Source organism: Peromyscus eremicus, chromosome 4 (genome assembly GCF_949786415.1).
Source record: "Peromyscus eremicus chromosome 4, PerEre_H2_v1, whole genome shotgun sequence".
Lineage (NCBI taxonomy): Eukaryota > Metazoa > Chordata > Mammalia > Rodentia > Cricetidae > Peromyscus > Peromyscus eremicus.
This window is the reverse complement of record NC_081419.1, coordinates 102,416,681-102,439,411: the sequence shown is the minus strand read 5'-3', so window position 1 is coordinate 102,439,411 and position 22,731 is coordinate 102,416,681. Positions and strand designations below refer to the sequence as shown.

The 22,731-nt window shown below is 39.8% G+C and overlaps 1 protein-coding gene across 2 annotated transcripts in view; it reads left to right on the top strand.

The window, feature by feature from the left end:
• Positions 1 to 22,731, top strand: part of Anapc1 (anaphase promoting complex subunit 1) — an 85,132-nt gene that overhangs the window by 46,959 nt on the left and 15,442 nt on the right. For both annotated transcript variants that reach the window (XM_059261388.1, XM_059261387.1), the window contains exons 27-38: positions 4,124 to 4,242; positions 7,610 to 7,881; positions 8,931 to 9,165; positions 12,205 to 12,296; positions 14,377 to 14,511; positions 14,668 to 14,750; positions 15,789 to 15,867; positions 16,550 to 16,624; positions 19,888 to 19,964; positions 20,550 to 20,640; positions 20,749 to 20,802; positions 21,701 to 21,894. In XM_059261388.1, coding sequence (XP_059117371.1) covers positions 4,124 to 4,242; positions 7,610 to 7,881; positions 8,931 to 9,165; positions 12,205 to 12,296; positions 14,377 to 14,511; positions 14,668 to 14,750; positions 15,789 to 15,867; positions 16,550 to 16,624; positions 19,888 to 19,964; positions 20,550 to 20,640; positions 20,749 to 20,802; positions 21,701 to 21,894 — 1,506 coding nt within the window. The remainder of the gene's footprint in view (positions 1 to 4,123; positions 4,243 to 7,609; positions 7,882 to 8,930; positions 9,166 to 12,204; positions 12,297 to 14,376; positions 14,512 to 14,667; positions 14,751 to 15,788; positions 15,868 to 16,549; positions 16,625 to 19,887; positions 19,965 to 20,549; positions 20,641 to 20,748; positions 20,803 to 21,700; positions 21,895 to 22,731) is intronic.

The window sequence follows — 22,731 nt, the reverse complement described above, 5'->3', positions numbered from 1 at the left end:
TCTTCCTCTTCTTAAAATAGTACTTCAGAGAAGGCAAATCTAAGACAATAATAGAATTTGTAAGTGATATATACATTGGACTCATTCTTCTGTGTCTTAATTCAGGAGGGGATTTTTGAGGTACTTGTTTGCTAATTTTTAGTGTGGTTTAAATTCACACCAGTTGTATTAGATACTTTTTTGTTGCTGTAAAAAAAAAATCTGACAGAAACAACTTAGGAATTAGTTTCAGAAAGTATGAGGCAGGGTGGTGGAGTGGCTTTGTCTATGGGGACAGGAGTGTGAGGCGGCTGATTCTCTCTCTACCCTCCCCCCTTCCTTTATTCCCACCCTCTCCTGACATGAAACTTACTCAGTTACTTAGCTGGCTTTGATTTCTCTAGTGCAGGTTGGACTTGCATTGGGGATCCTGATTTGAGTAGCTGGAAAATAGGTGTGTAAACCAGCCTAGATTCTTTTTCTTTTCTTTTTCTTTTTTTTTTCAGATTCTTTTTCTTACACTGTTTCAAGAACAGTCACCACTCATGCTTAGCTACAGTCCACTGAAAACCCTAATTTCTCTCTCACTGTTTCCTCACCACATATACTCAGGTTGTTGCAAGAGCCATGGCATAGAACAGCAGATGGCAATTAATACTCAAGGTGTCAACCTACTAGAAGAAGAGTTCTCTGATGGGAAACCTCATTAGGCATGGCCAAGGGGTTACAGACTCTGGAATATTGTTTGTTTCTGTCTGTAATTTTCACATGTGCTATTGCAATTTTTCCCTGAGTGGTTATGGGAAATCCCCCACTGCCTGTATTGTAGTGTGTTTATCTCATGAATATATTCTATCTCTTGGGCACATTTATATCTGTGGATTGTCAGGAAGATGATCTCTCCTTAAGCTGTATAATTTTGATGAATAGAAATAATACTTTGATATGTTTGATAACTAGGCCTATTGTTCCATGAGGACTGTGAGAGACTTAGGACCTGTTTTTTAATCACAGCTCAGGTTGACATAGGAAAATAGTTATATTTCCTAGCCGTCAGGAGAACTGTATACCATTAGCTGATTTAAAGCTTCAAAGTAACTTTAGATTAGACCAGGTGCCTTGCTAGTGGTTTTTAAGATAAACTATTCCCAGGAAAAACATCCAGCTCACAAGGACATATAGTCAGTTGTCTGATATGTTGAACCAAGGTTAAAGACGCAAAGCAACCTAGTTGCTATGCCAGTTTCTCTTGCTAGGTCTGGCTGATAACATAGGACAGTAATTAATTCTCTGCACAAATTCCTAATTTCAGTACTTCATAGTCCCAAGTTACAAGTTTCCTTTTTTATGGCCTAAAGTTAAACGCAGGACAGAAAAATACATTGTAAGATTTAAAAGGCTTTTAGTGTCACTATGCCTTGGAGAGTGCAGAGTAAGCTTTGCTGTGCCCCTGCCCCTTGCCCTGCAGCTTGCATGCAGTGTGTGTGTGTGTGTGTGTGTGTGTGTGTGTGTGTGTGTGTGTGTGTGTTATGGGATGATTTGCCTCCCAGCTGCAGCAGCCTGTACTCTCCCTGACAACACAGCTCTCCCTGTAAACAATCCAAGTCTGAGAGAGCCCAACATTTTTACTATTATTAATCAAAAAATGCTATTTTAAAATATGTAGAATATAATCCATGATTTCTTTATTTTTCTTAGACTCCTCAGTAGTTTAGTTTCATAACTCCTTTAAAATCCTTTATATGATTATCTCTTTAGTTAGATAACGAAATGACTGGTCCTTTGCAGCTGCAAATAACAGCCCCACCAATTAGCAAGTTGAGATTTATTACAAGTGAGTTGTTGGGATGACTGTTTCTTATCAAATGAAATGTGACCTTCAAATGTAACTTCTATATTGCTTGTAGTATTCTGTTGGGTATGGATAGCTGTAAGGACAAAGAGATATAGAGAGAGCCAACATGAGAGAATAAAGAAAGTAACCATCAGAATGCGTGCGAACTCATTCACTTCCTAACAAAGCTCTCAGATAAAAGTCCTAAGTTTTGCTACACTTCAGCTTTGTCTTTGAGCCCTGTCAGCAGCCCAGAAGCTGGTCCCCCAACCTGTAATAGGTTATCACTTGAAATTGAGAGTAGAGCACATAGGAGCAGGGGCTCATGTAGTAAGGCTTAACATCATTCCTGGATGAACTTGGCTAAATTACTTAGCCTATTATTTTATGAATTGCTTTAGCTGTTAGACATGGTTGTAACAGTTACACCTCATCAGTTGTTCTTTTACAGTCAGTTCTTTTACATAACATTTAAAGTATTTCATAGTGCATAGTAAAGCTCACTGTAGTCATCCATTGTTAACAGTGTCTTTTTTCTCTTTAATCTTTTAGTGTAGTGGTTCTCAACTTTCCTAATGCTGTGACCCTTTAATACAGTTCTTCATGTTGTGGTGACTCTTGGCCATAAAGTTATTTTTTGTTGTTATTTCATAACTAATTTTACTACTGTTATGAATTGTAATGTAAATATTTGATATGCAGATAGTCTGAGGTGAACTCTGTGAAAGAGATTATAACCCACAGGTTGAGAACTACTTGTTTTAGTATATCTGAAATCAGAATGTATCTTTTGGTCAGTTGATGTTAGTCTAATTGGAGACCTTTTCTTAGTGCTTAATGGGATCATGAAGCATCCTGTTAGTGGCCTCATGCATCCAGGGGTTACAACATTAGTGCTATTGCTTTAATTTTATGACTTTTGCAAATGGAATTGATTATGTATAAAGCTTTCACTGAAACATTCTGTAGGATCCAGCTTCATGGATTTGAATTTCCTACATCCCCAGTTATAGTACTGCTATAGTCCCAAGGAATGTCAGAACAGTAGAATGTTAGAACCCTCTTTAATGAGCTAGAGAAACAGTGCATTTATGTAATTAGGGAGAAATCCCCTTGATGAATATTTTTGTCTGCAGAGTGTCAATGCTGTGTCTGTCTCTGCAGGTCCTTTCTTTAGTCTCAAATGCAATGTTTAAAAGCTTTTCTTAAGTAGAAATTCCTATTTTCAATTTTTCTGTTAGTTTTTGTCCTAAGGGCCTATCTAGAGGGAATTCAGTGCAGAAACAAGAGTGGGGTGTTAGTTTTTCAGTGTGACCAACAGAAGCCATTTTAACTTTGAACATACCTCGTGTATTGATCTGGTGACTATTTACTTCCTTTCTTTGTGTATAAAACATGGAGGTAGTGGCATTTTCGAGGCAGTATTGGTATAAGGAGTGTGATGTGCAATCCTAATTGGTCTTAACAATTAAAAACCCGGGGTCAGATATCCAGGGTGAAAAAGCTGAAAGATCAGAGAAGCAGAGGAGCCAGCCACCAGAGACTTCTTACTTTTAGGAAATCTCAGACCCAGTAGGGCATCCTGTCTCTATGAATCCTCAGACTGAATGGGGAGCGATCCTGTCTCTACAAATCCTCAGACTGAGTGGGGATGGGGAGAGGATCCTGTCTCCACACGCCTTATATTCCTGTCTCCACCTTCCTAGTGCTGAGATTAAAGGCGTGAGCCTCCCATGTGCTGGGATCAAAGGTGTGCACCACCACCGTTTCTCTTTTAGATCTGTTTCTCTCTTAGACTGGTTCAATCTCGAGTAGCCCAGGGTGGCCTTGAACTCTTGATCTTCCTGCTTCCTCCTCCCAAATGCTGGGATTAAAGGTGTGTGTCATCACTGCCTGGCCTCTATGGTTAACTAGTGGCTAGCTCCGCCCTTTGATCTCTAGGCAAGCTTTCTTTGTCAGAACACAGACAAACTATCACACAGCAGGAGTGAGAGTAGGATCTGTGTGTACTGATGCAGCTCAACTGAGAGTAACTCCAAGAGGAACCATCTTTAGACCAGGTTAGCACCAGTCAGTGTACCCAGGAGAACTGGGGTCTCTTTCAGAGCCAAGGCAGTGTGTGTCTGCTTCAGTGTCCTGATGAGGCTGAGAGTTGTGAGAGGAAGTGGTGATCCTTCCATCTCCGGGGAGTCGGGGAGGGTGCTCTGTGAGGACTTGATTGTGTGTGTTAGTTCCTCTGGAGTACTTACCTCCGTTAGACTCCAGCTGTGAACTGTCACAGTCTATGTGTTGTTTTGTGTTTTATCATAGACTGCTCCAGTTGTGTCAGCGGACCATGGCCCTTCCAGTGGGACGAGGGATGTTCACCTTGTTTTCGTATCATCCTGTTCCAACAGAGCCTTTGCCCATTCCAAAATTGAATCTGACAGGTATGTTAAACTCTAGGCTCATTGACAAAGGACTAAATTCTGCTGTGGGATGTCTTTCTGTACGCTGTAAATATGTGTGTTGCTCTCATTGGTTGATAAATCAAGCTGTTTGGCCAGTGTGGTGAGGCAGAATAAGGTTAGGCGGTACATTTAAACTGAAGATGGAGATGAAGAAGGGTGGAGTCAGAGCAGCCTCCAGCCTGATGCCCAAGGAGCAACATGCTAGCAGACCTGTGACGCAACAGCCACGTGGCAATACATAGATTAAGAGATGGGTTGATTTAAGATGAAAGAGCTAGCCAGTAAGAAGCCTGAGCCATAGGTCAAACAGTTTGTAATTAATAGAAGCCTCTGAGTGATTATTTTATAAAAATGGCTGCTGCATGGTTAGGACCAGGCAGGACAGAGAAACTTCAGTCTACAATTGGTGCCTAATGTGGAGCAAGAATTCCCACCTCAAACCTGAGAGCTATACCAAGAGCAACTTCCTAGTTCATGATGCTCGTTACGGGCTGTGGTACAGAGATGCTAACACGGCGAGCTTGAGTGGCAACGTGGCTGACTCCCATGGCAACTGGCTACGATACAAAGAGGTCTCTCCCAGCTGCTCCCTGCAGGTTGAGAGCAGTACAGCTCAGCACACTGTGTTCCTCCTGTGTGGGAATGTCCACTGGTGGTTTCTCAGTACTGGCCAGTTCCACAAGCTGTTGTGGCCAGTGTGAGTGCCGGGAAGGCTGGCAGTGGTGCTCTTTTGAGTTATTTTGGTTAAAACCGAAGCAGTGCTTCTGTGCTCTCATTGATTTTACGCATTAATAGCGCTGTAGTGGCTGTTGGAGCTCACAAACACTTGTGTCAAGCCACTTAGGGGAAGGGTCCTTTGGCTCATGTTTATGGGGATTCAGTCCGTTGTTGCAGGGGAAGCATGAGGGCAGGAACAATCAAGAAACACACAGGAGGGGGCTGTAAACCTCAAGAGCAGCCTTCAGTGGCTCAGTTCCTTCAGTAGTAGTCACACCCCCCAGATACCACAGTCTTCTAGAACGGCTCCACCAGCTGGGAACCAAAAAGTAGATAGACTATAGCTTATTTCTAATTTTGCATTTTATTGTGATTATTTTAAGATAGAAAACGTTCAGAGAATTACTGTTGATAAAGGTAAAACAATTTAGGACTGGGTGAGGTGGCACAAGCCTTTAATCCCAGCACTTGGGAGATGGAGTTCCAGACCATCTGGGATTACATAGTAAGATCCTGTTTTGTTTTGTTTTAATGTGAGACTTGAATTTTAAATAATCTTTTTTGTGGTTGTTGTTGTTTTTCAAGACAAGGTGTCTGTGTGTAGCTTTGCTTCTTTCCTGGAACTCACCTTGTAGCCCAGGAGGGCCTCGAACTCACAGAGATCAGCCTGCCTCTGCTTCTCGAGTGCTGGGATTAAAGGCGTGCGCCACCACTGCCTGGCTTTAACTAATCTTAAAGTCTAACATGTACAATATTTAGATTCTCTTCAGACACTCATTCTTCTGTGTATATACACATCATTATTCATCTACTCAGAATTTGTTTTCAGTGATGTTTTAGATATCTTTAAATGGTATTTTCAAAGTCTAAGGATTTTGGTAGCTTTGTACAATAATCAGTATTTATTTTAAATATTCATCACATTGCCATCTTGGCACAATGGACATCACATCAGTCTTCTAAATGTCTATTGATGAATTGAGCTAACATAAGCCATTCATAATATAAAGGTGATTTGGTCATGTCTGTGTATACAATATGTACCAAAACCCAAAAGAATTAGAAAAATTCAAACTGAACTTACAAACATTTAATTTATTATCACTTGTGGGCCATTACAGTAGAGAAAGTTCCTTTCTAGTTTGCTAGGTAACTTCTCTGTACACAGACATTTTCTTTTTTGACACAGTGTCTTGCTATGTAGCTCAGACTGACCTCAAAATTTCTATTCTCCTGGCTTGGCCTCTTAAATGCCAGGATTATAAGCATGTGCCACTATACTCAGTTGAATTTAGCATTTTAAAAGAAACTGTTGTATATGTGTGTGCGTGTGTGTGTGCACACGTGGTTGCCTATGGGGTGAAAGAACAGTGGTGGATCCCCTGGAGCTGTAGTTGCAGGTGGTTGTGTCACCTGATGTGGATGCTGGGAACCAAACTCTGGGTCTTCTTAGAGCACAGGAAGTGGTCCTAACAGTGCAACCATCTCTCCAGCTCCACATTTGGCATTTTTAGTATCTTTTATAATTTTTTTTATTTTATAATTTATATGTTAGCTACTTATAGATATCTATGTGCTGAGGCATAGACATATGAATTAGAGATAGGACAGATTTTTGAAGGTCTTTGCCTCTTAAAATTTGCTTTGCTTTAATATCTAGACAACAATATAGGAGTGAATGTTTGAAATGAACACCAGTGTCCTCTGTCACCTGTTGGAATTTGTTATTCATGGAGTTAAACTGTGACACTGACTTACCTTTAGTTTCATTCTGCCTTCCTGCAGTTGCAAATATGCAGAGCAGCGAGAGCCCTGACCAGGTGGTTGGAAGTTAAATTGGTGTCAGTTATTTTATTGCGTGTTAGTAAAATGGACCCTGAGGTATTTTAAACTGTACAGTTTGTTTGTTGTTTTGAAGACAGCTATGTAACTGTAAACCCTGAGTGGCCTGGAACTCTATATAGACCAGATTGGGTTCCAGTTCACAGAAATCCACCTGCCTTTGCCTCTGGGGTTCTGGGTTTATAGGCTTGTACCACCGTGCCCAGGCGGGGCGTGTGTGTGTGTGTGTGTGTGTGTGTGTGTGTGTGTGTGTGTGTGTGTAAACTATTTATTTTATGCATATATTTTATACACACACACACACACACACACACACACACACACACACACACCTGAGTGTATGTGTACCATGTGTGGGAAGGGGTCCAAAGAGGTCAGAAGAGGCATTGGATTCCAGTGAACAGAATTACATAGGGTTTTGAGCTGCCACATGAGTGCTGGGAACTTTACCTAGGTCCTCTGCAAGAGAAGCAAGTGCTCTTAACTGTTGAGCCATCTCTCCAGCTCCCAATAGGGGTTTTGAATGCAGTAAAGGCAACCTTACTTCAAAGGCCTGGGTTTTAATTTTGTAAATTCTCTTTTTTTTTTTTTTTTTCCGGTTTTTCGAGACAGGGTTTCCCTGTGTAGCTTTGCGCCTTTCCTGGAACTCACTTGGTAGCCCAGGCTGGCCTCGAACTCACAGAGATCCGCCTGGCTCTGCCTCCCGAGTGCTGGGATTAAAGGCGTGTGCCACCACCGCCCAGCTTAATTTTGTAAATTCTCTTAATTCACTTCTTTGTCTGCCTAGGGCGAGCCCCTCCAAGAAACACAACTGTAGATCTCAATAGTGGGAACATCGATGTGCCTCCCAATATGACAAGCTGGGCCAGCTTCCATAATGGTGTGGCCGCTGGCCTGAAGATAGCTCCTGCCTCCCAGATAGACTCAGCTTGGATTGTTTACAACAAGCCAAAGCATGCTGAGTTAGCCAATGAGTACGCTGGCTTTCTCATGGCCCTGGGTCTGAACGGGCACCTTACCAAGCTGGCTACTCTCAATATCCATGACTACTTAACTAAGGTGAGAACCTGTCATCCATATGCCTGGCATGGTGCCTTGCATACTTACTGCACCACCTCCTACTTGTCTGATAGCACTGATTCATTGCTGCACCTCTAACTACTTAGTTGTTCATCTCATAGCAGGAAACAGTCTTTCTAAAGTGTTAATGGTGTGTGACCCTTGCTCGGAACCACTCACTCACCCTCCATTGCTGTCTGCTTCGGGGCCCGTGTGGTCCAGCTCCCTTCTGCACCCATGCCATTGCTCTTCCTTTGAGTGTCCACTAACTACCACTTTTCTGGCTGATGTGTTCAGGTTCTTTAGTGCTTCCTAATAATTCTCCAGCCCTTCCTAATAAAGAAATATTAGTCTCCTTTAAATAGTCTCATATACTCTGTATTTGTAAACAACTTTTAATTGTGGGTTTTTGTGTTTTTAATTTAGCATGTTTTCCCCCATTAGAACACTATAAGAGCTGGGAGCACATGTGTTTAGTTTGCCACTATACTCTCAGTGCCTGTCATGTAAAGATTCTCATTGACAGAGGCAGGCATTTTATCTAAAACTACCCATGGGGCTGGGGAGATAGCTCAGTTCATAAAGTGCTTGAGTGCAGACATGAAGACTTAAGTAGCTCAGTTCATAAAGTGCTTGAGTGCAGACATGAAGACTTGAGTAGCTCAGTTCATCATAAAGTGCTGGAGTGCAGACATGAAGAAGACTTGAGTTTGGTTCCCAGCACTCACCTAAAAAAAGCTGGCTGTGGTGGAGCATGCTTGTAATTCTGGTACTGGGAAGGTGAAGGAAAAAGGACCTCGTGGTCTTGCTGGCAGCCATCCTACCTGAATGTGAGTCTCGGGTTCCAGTGAGAGACTATGCTTCAAAAACTAAGATGGACAGCTTCCAAGAAACAACATCCAAGGTTAATATCTGGCTTCTGAAAATATACTTGCATGCACACATACACACACACACACACACACACACACACACACACTCTCACACTATTTCAAGAAAACCATATTTGTTCTGGTAGTGTCTGAGTTTTTCTTTGTCTGCCTTTGTAGGGTCATGAAATGACAAGCATTGGATTGCTACTTGGTGTTTCTGCTGCAAAACTTGGCACCATGGACATGTCCGTTACCCGGCTTCTTAGCATTCACGTTCCTGCTCTCTTACCCCCGACATCCACGGAGCTTGATGTGCCTCACAATGTCCAAGTGGCTGCAGTGGTTGGCATTGGCCTCGTTTATCAGGGCACAGCTCACAGACATACTGCCGAAGTCCTGTTGGCTGAAATAGGTATGCAGTTAATAGTGCTTAATCTTTACAGGTGTACATTTTCCACTCAAACCTACAGCCATAGAAAATGATGAGAAAATTAAGGAAAACAGAGAGTAGCTTTTATGAGTACAGAATGATCAGATAATTATTTAAAAGGAAAAAAAGCAAAACTCAACAAGTAATGTAGCCCAGGCTTCTGTTGCTGTGTAGGTGGTAAGCCTGGATTGGCAGGTCCACTGCTGAGCTTGAGTGGACACGAGTGTGCCATTCATCTCACACAAGGCAATGTCTAGCAGTGACCTGCACTTAAAACTAGATTGTTTGGGTTCCTAATGTCACATTGTTTTCTTCTGTTGGACAAGAACACTTGAAAAATAATGAAATGATTGTCTCCTGTACCTTATACACATTGCATGCCTTTCAATTATCTTTTAATCACTGGTAAAATGTAAAGGATTCACATCTTAATGTAAATGTTGTATAGTTTTTACACTTGTATTGTTTAAGGAATAATGATGAGAGTCTGTATGTTCAGTGGAGGTACAATTTAAAAAGTATTTTGGTGTGTGATTGGTTGAGTCCATGGGTGCAGAACCTACAGATAATGAGGCCACTGTACATACAAGTGACAAAGTTTAACTTATAAATTAAAGTAACAAATTAACAATGGTAACTGATGTTAGAGAGTAGGATGATTATAATGCTCTAGTGAAGTTGAGCATTTTTATTTCTAGAATTTGACATTTAATGTTTTCAGAACAGTGTTGACTACCAGTAGGGAAACCATGGAAAGTAAACTTTGGAGATTTCGTGTGTTAGTGAGGATGCATTGTCCTTTAGCATGATTGCATCACATAGCTGTTGCTACCACACTTCTACATAATGAACTGCAATTAAATTGGCCTGCTGGCTCTGCTTTAGGCTGCAGATCTGTGGTTTGGTTGCTCTGGTTCTGCTTCACCTGTTCTAGGACCCAGGCTAGAGGGTGTATCTTCTTTGTGATGTGCATGTAGGAGACTCAGTAACCAAAGTTTCAGTTCTTTGCTGTTGTGCCAGCGAAGGACCAGGGCACATCTGGCAGGTCCACCGAAAAGCTGTTGGATGGAATGGGTGTACCATAGGACAGTGAAGATTGGGGCTGAGACTTTGATTACCATGGTGATAGTAGACGTTATTCACAAAGTGGAAACATTCCTATACCGAAATACAGTGTCGCATAAATTATGGGTCTGAAAAAAGTACTCAGAAGGTCCCCAGCACTGCTGTTTAGAGCTTGTTCCTCCAGAGCAGTGGTTCTCAACTTCCACAGGAGTTACCTAAGACCATCGGAAAACATTTGTAACTCTAGCAAAATGACAATTATGAAGTAGCAATGAAAATAATTCTATGGTTGGGGTCACCACAACATGAAGCACTGTATTAAAGGGTCGTGGCATTAGGAAGGTTGAGAACCACTGAGCCACAGGGTAAGTAAATGCTGCTGTACCACAGTGCTGTCTAGTGATGTAACCACTGTCTCACAGCCACAGCACACCTCTTTCATGTTCTGAATACAAGATTTCGTCTTTGACTCATATGCACACGATATTTATATTCTGCCTTTGAAAATGCTTCATTGTCAAAAGTATCTAATTTAATATTGTAAATGAAGTTATGAATTTTATATAGTTAAGTTTTCTAAAATACCTAATTGTTAGGACTTTTTCTTTCACTTTAAAAAATTTTTATTTTATTTTATATGTATGAATGTTTTGCCTGCATGTATGTCTGTGCACCATGTGTAGTGCTCATGAAGGCCAGAAGAGGATGTTCTATCTATTGGAACTAGAGTTACAGACAGTTGTTAGCTGTTGCCATGTGGGTGCTGGCAATCAAACTTGGGTCCTCTGGAAGAGCAACAAGTGTTCTTAACCACTGAGTGCTTCCTCCCTTTTCTTTTTAAGGTGGGGTCTCAGCCCAGGCTGGCCTAGAACTGCTTCCTCCTCCACCTCCCAAATGCTGGGGTTATAGTATGTGCCATCTTGTCCAGCTACTTTCAGGAGCTGTTTCTGTCTCTTTGCTATTATGCATAAGTATTATACTGATTACCTTCATGTAATTTTTTTCTTTTGAATGTCATTTTCTCCCCTATGAAGAATAAAATTCCAGAAGTATGAACTTTTTTCTAGAGGGAGAACTCTTTATACATAACACATTTTGTTTCCCTAAAGCAGTGGTTTCCATCTTTCCTAATGCTGTGACCCTTTAATACAGTTCCTCATGTTGTGGTGACCCTCAACCATAAAATTATTCCATTGCTACTTCATAACTGTAATTTTGCTACTGTTATGAATCATAATGTAAATATCTGATGTGTAGGAGATATACACTAGTTGAGAACTGAAGCATAGAGTTAGAATGGAGTGCTTTAAAAGTATGAATTTTTACCATAAGCACACATGATATGTGTTATATAGAATTATATATTATATAGAATCAAATGAAAATCTGAAAACACAGTTTTTCACTTAAGGGCATAAATAAGTACACATTTTATTTATTATCAGTATTTGAACATTTTTAATCACATCTAATGAATACATTTGAAAAAAATAAAAATAAAATTCAAATACTTTTATTTTCATTTATCTTTAGTGAAAAGTTCTTTAAGAGTAATTGTCTCCTTTTTTAAGTGTTGGGGTGAGCTCCATTGTGGAGGTCAGAAGATAGTTTGCTGGAGTTGCTCTCCCACCATGGTGTCCTGGAGATTGCACTCAGATTGCAGGCTTGGCAGCACATCTGGCCAGCCCAAAGTAATTTTCTCTTTAAAAACTGTAATTCTTACTTCTTGGCAACTTTCTGGTAAAATCCAAGTTTTCATACTGTTTGAAAGTCATTGCTGATAGAAGCTTTGATAGGTATATTTAAGAACCTTTGGGAGCTTTAGATAAGCTGGTAATTTGGACACCCTTTGGACAGTGTCTTTATCTTAAGCAATTGGGAAGTGAAGTCTCTAAAACTTTTACAGGTTGGGGTTTTTATAGGCTGACTTGACCTGTGTTTCTCTGTCCTCCATAGGGCGGCCCCCTGGTCCGGAGATGGAATATTGCACTGACAGAGAGTCCTACTCTTTAGCTGCTGGCCTGGCCCTGGGGATGGTTTGCTTGGGGGTAAGTAGTCAGTCTTCCCCCTTTTTTTTAGCCAGGACGTCTGCGTATTGAAAGGAACAAGCTTAACACTTAGTCCTGAAGGCCACTCTGCTCTCCTGCCACTTAACCCAGTGCCTAACCTTTTCTTCTTTCTGGATTCTTTTTTCAAAGTTTGCAGTGGAGAAAAATTACAGTGAAGTGAGACTTTAAGATTTCTTTTCCCTGACTTGTATGTGTTTATAGTTAAACTATGATATTTCTCTTTTATTTTTATTTTATGTGTATGAATATTTTGCTTTCATGTATGTCTGTTCACCGTGTATGTGCAATGCCTGCAGAGCCCAGAAGATAACACTGGATCCGCTGGAACTAGAGTTACACATAGCCACCGTATGAGTGTTAGGTATTGGACCCAGGTCCTCTGGAAGAGCAGCTAGTGCTCTTTACTGCTGAGCCATCTCTCCAGTCCTGACATTTCTTGAAAAAAATTCAAGAGGTAAGATGAAGAGTGGTAAATCACTCTGGAAGAAAGTAGGACTGGAGAGATAGCTCAGTGGTTAAGAATGTTTGCTGTGTATGCGTGAGAACTTGAGTTTGGATCTCAGTACACACCGAGAATGATAGCGCAGGATACCCAGCATCCTCCTGTGGCCCCTGTGCATACTCATACACTCGCGTACATGTGTATGTGTACATGCACATACACCACACCCAGACACATATGCTTATTCACACACATACAATGATCACACTTCTCTTTCTCTCTACACATACATGAATAGAAAAATAGTGAAAAAAAATATGATTAGAAGCCTTAAGAATCTGTAGTAATTGCTAGAAATAGCCCTAATCTTCCTTTGCTGCTCTGTTTAACACTGTTTCAGAGAGTTGCTGTAGCAGCTCTTGCTTTGTAACAGAATGCAGTGTCAGGTTAACTCATCTTTAACTCCGTCCAGGAGATGTCTACAAAACTACCAAAAACATTTCATGTAATTACTGTTTTTACTTGGAATGTGATTGCCTTGAAAATCCACCATTGTAGTGTTCTAGTCAAGCTAAATGATATTCAAAATGTTGACATGTGAGCTAAAGAGGCAGGTGGTACTGTGTAAAAAGCATCATACTGTGAGTTGGGACTGGAATTTTGGTCCAGACTAGTGATGAATCCGATTATTTGACTACATTAGTGTTTGTTGGTTAAGCAACCATATGACTGTTGAGCAGAATTGTTTGACGTACAGTCCTGCCATTTAGTAGCTAGGTAGGTAACCTTGGGCTGGTTAAATTGCACCTCCCTTTCTCATTATAAATGAGATTTTTACTGATAGCTATTCAGTAGTGTCCTAGTTTTGTTCTGTTGGTCAGACACTGACCAGAAATCTTAGAGGAGGACAGGTTTATTTCTGCTCACCCTTCCTTTCTGGGCAGGAGCTCAAGTCAGGAACCTGAAGCAGAAACATGGAGGAGTGCTGCTTGCTGGCTCACTTTCTGGCTTGCTTACAGGCTATTCTTAGCGAGCTCTGTTTTACAACCTAGGAAACTGCCTGGGGATGGTGCCTGCCACTGTGGGCTGGAGCCTCCTTGTCAGTTGATCATTGAGGCAGTCCCTACAGGCATGTCTACAGGCCAATCTCATCTAGACAGTTCCTCACCTGAGGCCTCTCCCTCAGGTGACTCTAGGCTGTGTCAGGTTAACAAGTAAAGCTAACTAGGACAAATGGGGTTGCTGACTACAGCAGAGTTGAACACGATACTGAGTAAACATTCAGTAAGTTATTGTGGTTGCCTGAAGAGAGCCATTGGTGCAGTGATGATACTCAGGTGTTCACAGGTCAGGTTTTTAATATGTACTTGGTCTTTTCCTTTACTCTGAATGTAACTCTGTGTTTTATGAAAGTATGTAGATCCGAGTGTAAATTATAATTTCTGAGAATTAATAGCTTGACATTAGTTAATGTGTAAAATGTTTATTGTAATTGGAAGGAACATGAAGATTAAAATACCCTCTTCTGAAGTGTGTCCCTTTGTTTACTATGGGTGTGTGTTACTAATTTACTGCTGTAAGACTTCTTTTCATCTCAGTTACTTGATTTTTTTCCAGCATGGCAGCAATTTGATTGGGATGTCTGATCTCAATGTGCCCGAGCAGCTGTATCAGTACATGGTTGGAGGTCATAGACGTTTTCAGATTGGAATGCACAGGGAGAAACATAAATCTCCAAGTTACCAAATCAAAGTAAGTCAAATCAGAGTTAGAGATCAGAATGCCACAAGCTGAGAAGGCTGAGAGGCTAGCTTCAAAGTAGTGGTTCCTGCCAACAGTTTTAAGTGTGTTGTTGGTGTGTCAGCCTGGTGAATTCAGAGTTCTTACACGAGTAACTTCTCTCACCAGGAAGGAGATACCATAAACGTGGATGTGACTTGTCCAGGTGCTACTCTGGCTTTGGCTATGATCTACTTAAAAACCAATAACAGGTATGAGCACCCACTTGCCCCTTGCATGACATGTGGCGTCCTTTTTGCCCTCAGCAGTACAGTCTTCCCATGGATATCTCCCCTGTGCAAGAGCAGCCTGATGTCTGCTCTCTCAGATATCAGGAGCTGAGTAGACTTTATGTAGTGTTTGCTTTGGTAATACTGTTTATCAGGATGCTTGACTCACTGTGTTTAGGGTATTGGTCCCAGGACCCCTAAAGACACTAGAACCCACAAAAACATGGGATTTGTGTGTAATATATGCACTTCATCTTGGTACTTAAAATCACCTGAGCTTACAATATGAGATACACTTACTCATACCATATAAATGGTTGTTAATACTGTATTGTTTAGAGAAATAATGATTAAAAAAAATCAAAAGACCATAAAGGCCATCTGTTTAAGCTAGATGTTTTCTTTTTTTTCCTCCTGATACTTTCAAGTAGATTTAGAAGCCAAGGATATGGAGGGCTAGCCCAAAAAGCTGCGCAGTTCCTTTCAGTAATTTGGCTTATCTTTGTGAGTACTTTTAAAGCCAGAAATACTTAGCATTATTCGGTACTTGGTTACCATTTATAAAAATGGTTTCTGCTTTGTTTAGAAGCTTTTCTAATGACTAAACCTTCTGTTTTCCCAGTCTGTCCTGAGTTACGTCCCCAGCTCACCTTCTTTTAATTTGAAAAATATTCTGAGATTCATGAAACACTATAACATTCGAAGTTCCTGCAATTAGGAAAATTCTATGCAGAATTAACGAAGTGGTAACAGATATCATTAACCTTCTGTTTGGATAAATGTTACGTCAGTGTCTTCTTGATACTGGAGATATTTCATTGAACAAGACAAAACTAAAAATACCGTCATGGAACTTATATTTTAATAGTGAGTCCTAAAAAAAATGTTATGCCAACATGTGTGAAACATTAATGGAAAAGCTAGATCTTTGCTGGAGGGGAGAAATGATTTGATGTCTTTTGGGTTTTGATTACCTGCCTTTCTTGAGCAGTAATCTTCATTGATGTCCTCTGCCAACAGATCCATTGCCGACTGGCTGCGAGCTCCTGATACCATGTATTTGCTGGACTTTGTGAAGCCAGAATTTCTCTTGCTTAGGGTGTGGTGCTTTGTCATTTTCATCTTTCTTGACATGAAGGGGATGTTTTGTGATCCTCAAGTTTAGCTTACAACCCTAAATGCCTTTCCATGAAAGGGTTTTACTTTTAACTTGCCACGTTTTTCTGATTGGCAATGTTCTTTTGAAGGTTCCCAAATAGAACTTAGGAAGGATAAGAAAGATGACCAGCCTGATTGATAATACTTGAAATGATGTTTCTTATATTTGTATTAAAAAACTTACTAAAAAGCAGCACATGACCAGGATTATTTTTTTGTTTTTTTTTTAGGTTTTTTTTAGTATTTTAAGGATGCAGTAGTACTGTTAAGGTTGTAATGAGAGTAACAGTTTAGTACTGTCTAAAATTGTTCTGCATTTCTTTAATGTTTGAACCAGTACATGGACGCTTTTAAATTGATATATAAGCCAAGCTATGGCTCTTCCCTTTGGGGTTTTCTTTTACAACAAATTAAAGCCTTTTCCAAACCCTTGAAACTTTGATGATGATGATGAACTGAATTTTAATTTTCTTTAAGATCTAAATCTTTATATATTTAGTTGATAGTCTATGTTTTTTAAAGTAAACCTTAGTTGGGAACTAATCCTTAGTTATTTACTGCTATAATTGTTAGGAATTATGTGAGCTTTGTTTAATTAATTTTGTCTGTAATTCATTTTTAAGACACTTGCTCGGTGCCTGATTTTGTGGGATGATATTTTACCCAATTCCAAGTGGGTTGACAGCAATGTTCCTCAGGTAGGTACAAATAACAAATAACATAAATTGTGATTTCTTGCAAGATTTTCCAAAGTGCTATAGAATATTTTTTTCTTAGGAAGGCTGTAACTAGAGTTTTCCTGCCTTGCCCACAGTCAGGACAAATCTCTGTCACCTGCCAGTCCCACAGCCGCTCAGACCCAACCAAGTAAACACAGAGAATATTGCTTACAAACTGTATGGCCGTGGTAGGCTTCTTGCTAACTGTTCTTATAGCTTAAATTAATCCATTTCAATAAATCTATACCTTGCCACGAGGCTCATGGCTTACCGGCATCTTCACATGCTGCTTGTCATGGCAGCGGCTGGCAGTCTCTCCCTCCGCCTTCCTGTTCTCTCAATTCTCCTCCCTGTTAGTCCTGCCTATACTTCCTGCCTGGCCACTGGCCAATCAGTGTTTTATTTATTGACCAATCAGAGCAATTTGACGTACAGACCATCCCACAGCAGAAGGCAATTATTTATCCTTACGGTTTCTTCTTTTTAAAGATTTATTTTACTGTTTTTAAGTGCATGCATGCGCACACATAGTGTGATGCTTGAAGAAGCATCAGATCCTCCTGGAGCTGGAGTTACATGCAGTTTTGAGTTGCTTATAGTGATTCTGTGAATTGAACTCAGTTCCTCTGGAAGAATAGTGCATTCTTGTAACTGCTGAGCCGTCTTTTCAGCTCATCTTTAGGGGGTATCTTTTGAAGACAGAGGAGCTTTCATTTTAAAAGTGTATTCTGAGGGCCGTGGAGATGGCACAGCATTTGAAGTGCTTGCGCTGGAAGCAAGAAGACCAGAATTAGAACGTCCAGCTCTTGCCCCCTTCAGGCAGGTCCCACTTTGCAGGGATGGTCATGGACTGTGGTGTCCTGGTCCTTTACATGAGCCCTTAGTTTCCAGATCTATTGGAACTTTGAGGCTATCTCTTAACCTCTTCAGGCTATCCGATAGAGGGTATAGACTGGCATGGTGGGATGGGTAGTGATGGAGTCTTCCCACTAAGCTTACTGTGAGTACTCCGCTCGTGTGGTGGTGCTTTCTGAAGTGCTAGGGTGGATGTGATGTTAGTGTCCCCAGATCCTGTGTAAATCCTGGTAGGAGAAGGTAGATGGGACTAGACATATTGGTGACCTCTGGGTTTGATTAAGAGATCTTTCCTCGATGGATAAGGCAGAAGAAGAGGGTCAAGGGAGATTCCTGGCATCAACCTCAGGTCTCTGTACCCATGTACACACAGGCGCAGGCTCACATACATACACAAACAAGCTTAAATGTATGCATGCTGCACACCAGATGCACATGCACATGAGAAGTTAAAAAAAAAAAAGAGGGAAAAAATTGTATATTGACCACAGACGTCTCTCAGCCTTTTGTCCTCAGAGGCTTTGAAATTGTATTGTTTAAAATTAAACTGGAACACTCTTGATATTTTATTCTAATTATACATTTATCTTAAGATCTGGTTATAAAATTTGCATTTTTATTGCATGCATACTAAAAAGCTGAGTATATTAGTTAAAAGCAAGCAGTCTCCTTTGTAACAAGACTTCAGAAGCATTACTATAACTAGCTGTTGCCAGTGTGGGTCCTGCATTGTTTCCAATCCATACCCTGAGTAGAATACTTCTAAAACTAAAATGCGAATGGACTTTATATGAACTCCCATATTACTGATACATTCTATAGGTAACATTTTACTGTATAAGCTAGTTTAATTGCGTGTCTGTTGGCTTGCCCATCCCATTATTTTATGCATAATTTTTGAATACATTTTCAAGTTGTAAACAGTAATGGGACTTGTCCCTAATATATCAGTATATGTATCATTAACTAGATGTCAATTTTCAATTTTTCTACTGAGTTAAAATTTCTGAATCATGGAACACAATTAAATGTACTGTTTAATGAGATGTGACTAATGGTGTGCCTATGGACGCAGACCTGTGTCGAATACACTGCTGCTCTGAACAGTATCCTTCCATACTCAAACATTCTATTTTTCCCCAGTGTGCTAATCTTACTGATGAATTTCCTTTAATGAAGTCACCTACAGTACATATCTTTTGTGTGAGCCTTCCACCCAACATGGTGTGTGATACTACTGAGTGTGTTAATAGTCCATCCTTTAGGTTTTTCTGTCATGTGATCATGCCAGTTTCTTTTCTGTTGCTTGTTGGGCACCTGGGCAGCTTCAGCTTCCGGCTATCATGGATCAAGCTCCTGTAAAGATTTGCAATAAGTAATGCACAGTTGCTGAAGTTTAGTGTTCTGTGGGCATTGGGCAGAATCACCCAGATAGGAAGGGTTGTTAGGACCTCGCTGGCCTCATACTTAGAATCCTCCTGTTTTTGCCTCCTGAGTGCTGGGCTCACAGGCACACTCCATACTCCACCTGAGGTTTGGTAATGTTTTTGTATTTCCTGTACACCTTTACTTGCTTGCAAGTGATTATCTGTCTCCTTCTCTTTGATCTCTCCTGTTTTGGATTTTTTTTATTTTTTATAACTTAGAGATCATAGGATGATGACAAAAGCCCAGATTCTAGAAGGCTTTTCATTGCAATTATTTACAACTCATATTCTTAGTGATGCTTTTTTAGTTGATGATCAAGTGTGGTGTTGTGACCATGGCTGTAGCTAACACAAAAGACTTCTGTATACAGCGTGCTAATTCTAAGAGTTGGCAGTGGATTAACTTCCATCATGTTCATGTGTAGATGAATCACAGAGCTGTCAGGCAACGTGGGTGAGGTCTTAGAGTTGGCTTTGGAGCCAAGCCCAAGCTCCAGTGTACATGTTCTGTTAAAGACCCAAAGGAGGCCTAGAGACATGGCTCAGTGAGTCGGTAAAGGCTCTTGCTGCCCAACCTGGTGACCTGAGTTTGATCCTAGGAACCTCTGCATGTTAGGAGAGAATTGTAGTTACAAGAAGTTCTCTGACCTTTATACATGTACCATGGCATGTTTGTATGTGCCCACATACAATAAATAAAAGAAATACATACACAAATAATTTTAAAAAGTAATTCAAAAGAACTTAGACATGCCTACTGTCAAAATGAAACAACCTGTTCCTATATGAAGTTATAGATGAGTTCTAGTATATATGAACTGTATATATACAGTTGTCCCTGTATATATAAATCACTCCCTTTGGATTTTATTTTCTGTAAATACAGCCATGACAGCTAGTTCATGGCATATTTGTAACTAGAACAGTGGTTTCTGACATTCTTGCTTTCTGTCTTGACAGATTATAAGAGAAAATAGTATCTCTCTGAGTGAAATTGAATTGCCTTGTTCAGAGGACTTGAATTTGGAAACCTTGTCGTAAGTAATGTAATACATTATTAACTATGTTAGGACCTGTCAGATCAGTTTACTTACATAGGAGAACCATCCGACGCCTGATTTGAGTAATTCTGAATCCCTCATATTTGTAACCATTATTTATATGATATTCACAGATTGTGTGTGTGTGTGTGTGTGTATGTGTGTATGAGTGTAAGTGTAAATAAAGCTCAGGAGGTAGAGACAGGACATCAGGCATCCTTAACTATATAAGTGAGTTCAAGGCTACCCTTGGACACATGAGAACCTGTCTCCAAAAAAAGAAAAAAAAAATGGAAATTTAGTTGTATTTTCTCCTTTTTTATTCTTTTCATGAAGGGGTGGGGGGAGTTTTTTAAAATTGTCCTTTGTAGTATATGAAAGAATGTTATGTCAGTAAGGTCACATAATCTGCAAAAATCCACAGAAATCTGATGATTGGTTAGGGGCTTTCTTCAGCATTCTCAGAAGGCTAAAAATTGGTTTGGAGAAGATGAATATTTATTATTTTTATCCCAAGAGGATGGGTGATAATGGATTTTACAGGGCAGTAACAACATTATGTTTCCTGTAATCTGTTTTCAGGCAAGCACACGTCTACATCATTGCAGGAGCCTGCTTGTCTCTGGGTTTTCGATTTGCTGGCTCAGAAAACTTATCGGCATTTAACTGTTTGGTGAGAACTAGCTTGGCTCGTGCTGCTGTGCTCCGAGTGTTCCTTCTGGTTTACGAGTAAAGCCTTAAGATGCCACTTTTAACTTTGGATTTTTCTTTTTTCTTCCAGCATAAATTTGCAAAAGATTTTATGAATTATTTATCTGCACCCAATGCTTCTGTAGTAAGTCTATTTTTTTTCTTTCCCCTATTTGGGAATAAAGTAAACAAAGAAAATTCATAGGTAAGCCAGAAAGTCATGGGTTTCATCAAATACCTTTGCTATTTGAATTGAAAAGATTTGAAGCACTGCTCATCTTTATGTTTTGGTTTTAAGATAATAAATTAGGTGAGAATATGGTTACCCTTGAGACTATGATTAGCCTGGAAGGATGCGTGTATTTCTAATTCTGTGACAAGAGAGTAAATAAGAGAGGTATAATATTTGTAGATCGTCATACTTCGTATTTTGTCATGTCACTGAATACCAAAAGTTTCCTTTATAAAAAAAAAAATCTAGGGAGGATACAGTTGCTCTCAAGACATTATTTTTCTGATAACAAGGAGACTACAAGATTTTATTTCCTGGTTAACAACACAGACCTATGCAGTCATTTTTTATAATGTGAAAAAAATTAGAAATACCAGAAATTCCCGAAGTATTTCACTAAGTTATGGCATATCCACATGCTTTTACACATTGGATGTAGCAAAGTCATGATGTATAGGGGTTTTTGTGTGTTTGTGTATGTGTAAAAATTGCTTGTAAGTTACTAGGAGAATTAACCTGTAGTGCTGTCTGATTGTCGTCTGTGAGTATATATGTATGTATGGGAAGACTTTCTGAGAGAGTGATGTCTACAGGGATAATGTCAGTTCTAGGTGGTCAGAGCATTGCTATTTATTTTATGATGCTATATTTTTAAACTCTCTACGTTGAATTTGTATTTCATAATCAGAGTATTCATTTTTATAGATTCAGTTTTAAAGTTACAAACATTTGTAATCTTCCAGTGTCAGATATTTTGGTAATTAAGAAACATAATCACAGCTAACATAGAGTCATGTTTTTGTGTCACCAGACGGGGCCCTACAACCTCGAAACCTGCCTGAGTGTGGTGCTCCTGTCTCTAGCCATGGTGATGGCTGGCTCTGGAAACCTGAAGGTGTTGCAGCTCTGTCGCTTCCTGCACATGAAGACGGGTGGAGAGATGAACTATGGTTTCCACTTGGCCCACCACATGGCCCTGGGCCTTCTCTTTTTGGGAGGAGGAAGGTAATGAATATGTTTTGTTTTGTTTGTTCCTTAATAAAAAGAGCTCATGAGAGAGATCTATAAAAGTGATCTGTTTTTTTTAGTTTTAATAGTACATTTTTCTGTTGTTGGCTTTTTTCATATAAATGTTGGAATTTGTCATTTTCCATAGTAAATAACCTGATAAAACATTAATTAGAACTGCGTTGACTCTACTCCAGTTGCAGAGAGCTTGCCATCCTTTCTTTTATCTGTGACTTCACTTATTTATCTGATGTCTGTGACCTTAGCCAGCTGTTCTAACTTCTGAGTTATGTAGGCTTATTTTCACCTCTCTAGAAGTATAAAAAAAATAAATAAATAAAGATTTAAAAGTTAGAGATTATGGGGAAGATGTGCATTTTCGTTATATGTTTTGTGACAATTGCTTCTTTTTAGTAATTAGGAATTATGAATTCTTAAAGGCTAGGGCTATAGCTCAGGCATCAAGTACTGACCTGTCTTGTACAGGGCCCGACCTTTGAATTTTTGTACCAATAGTAAACATTAAAGAGCCAGCAGGAATGAGTAAAGGAATGTTAACTGTTATTCTATTTTTAAACCATCATGTTTTCTGGAAGATTTATACTTATAACAGCCTGCACTGTTATGTTTAATCCCCAAGTTTCTAGTGTTAATATCTGAATATTCATCTTTGAATTTTGATTTACCAAAATGATAAAGTACTTCATTGTCCTTACTCTGCTTTTATAGGATAAACCTTGCTTATTAATCCCTGGGTTGAATTTTAACATTTGTAGAATGTTGCTTTTGTTTTGAATAATGTTCATTCTGGAAATGATGCAGGGATTAACTGTA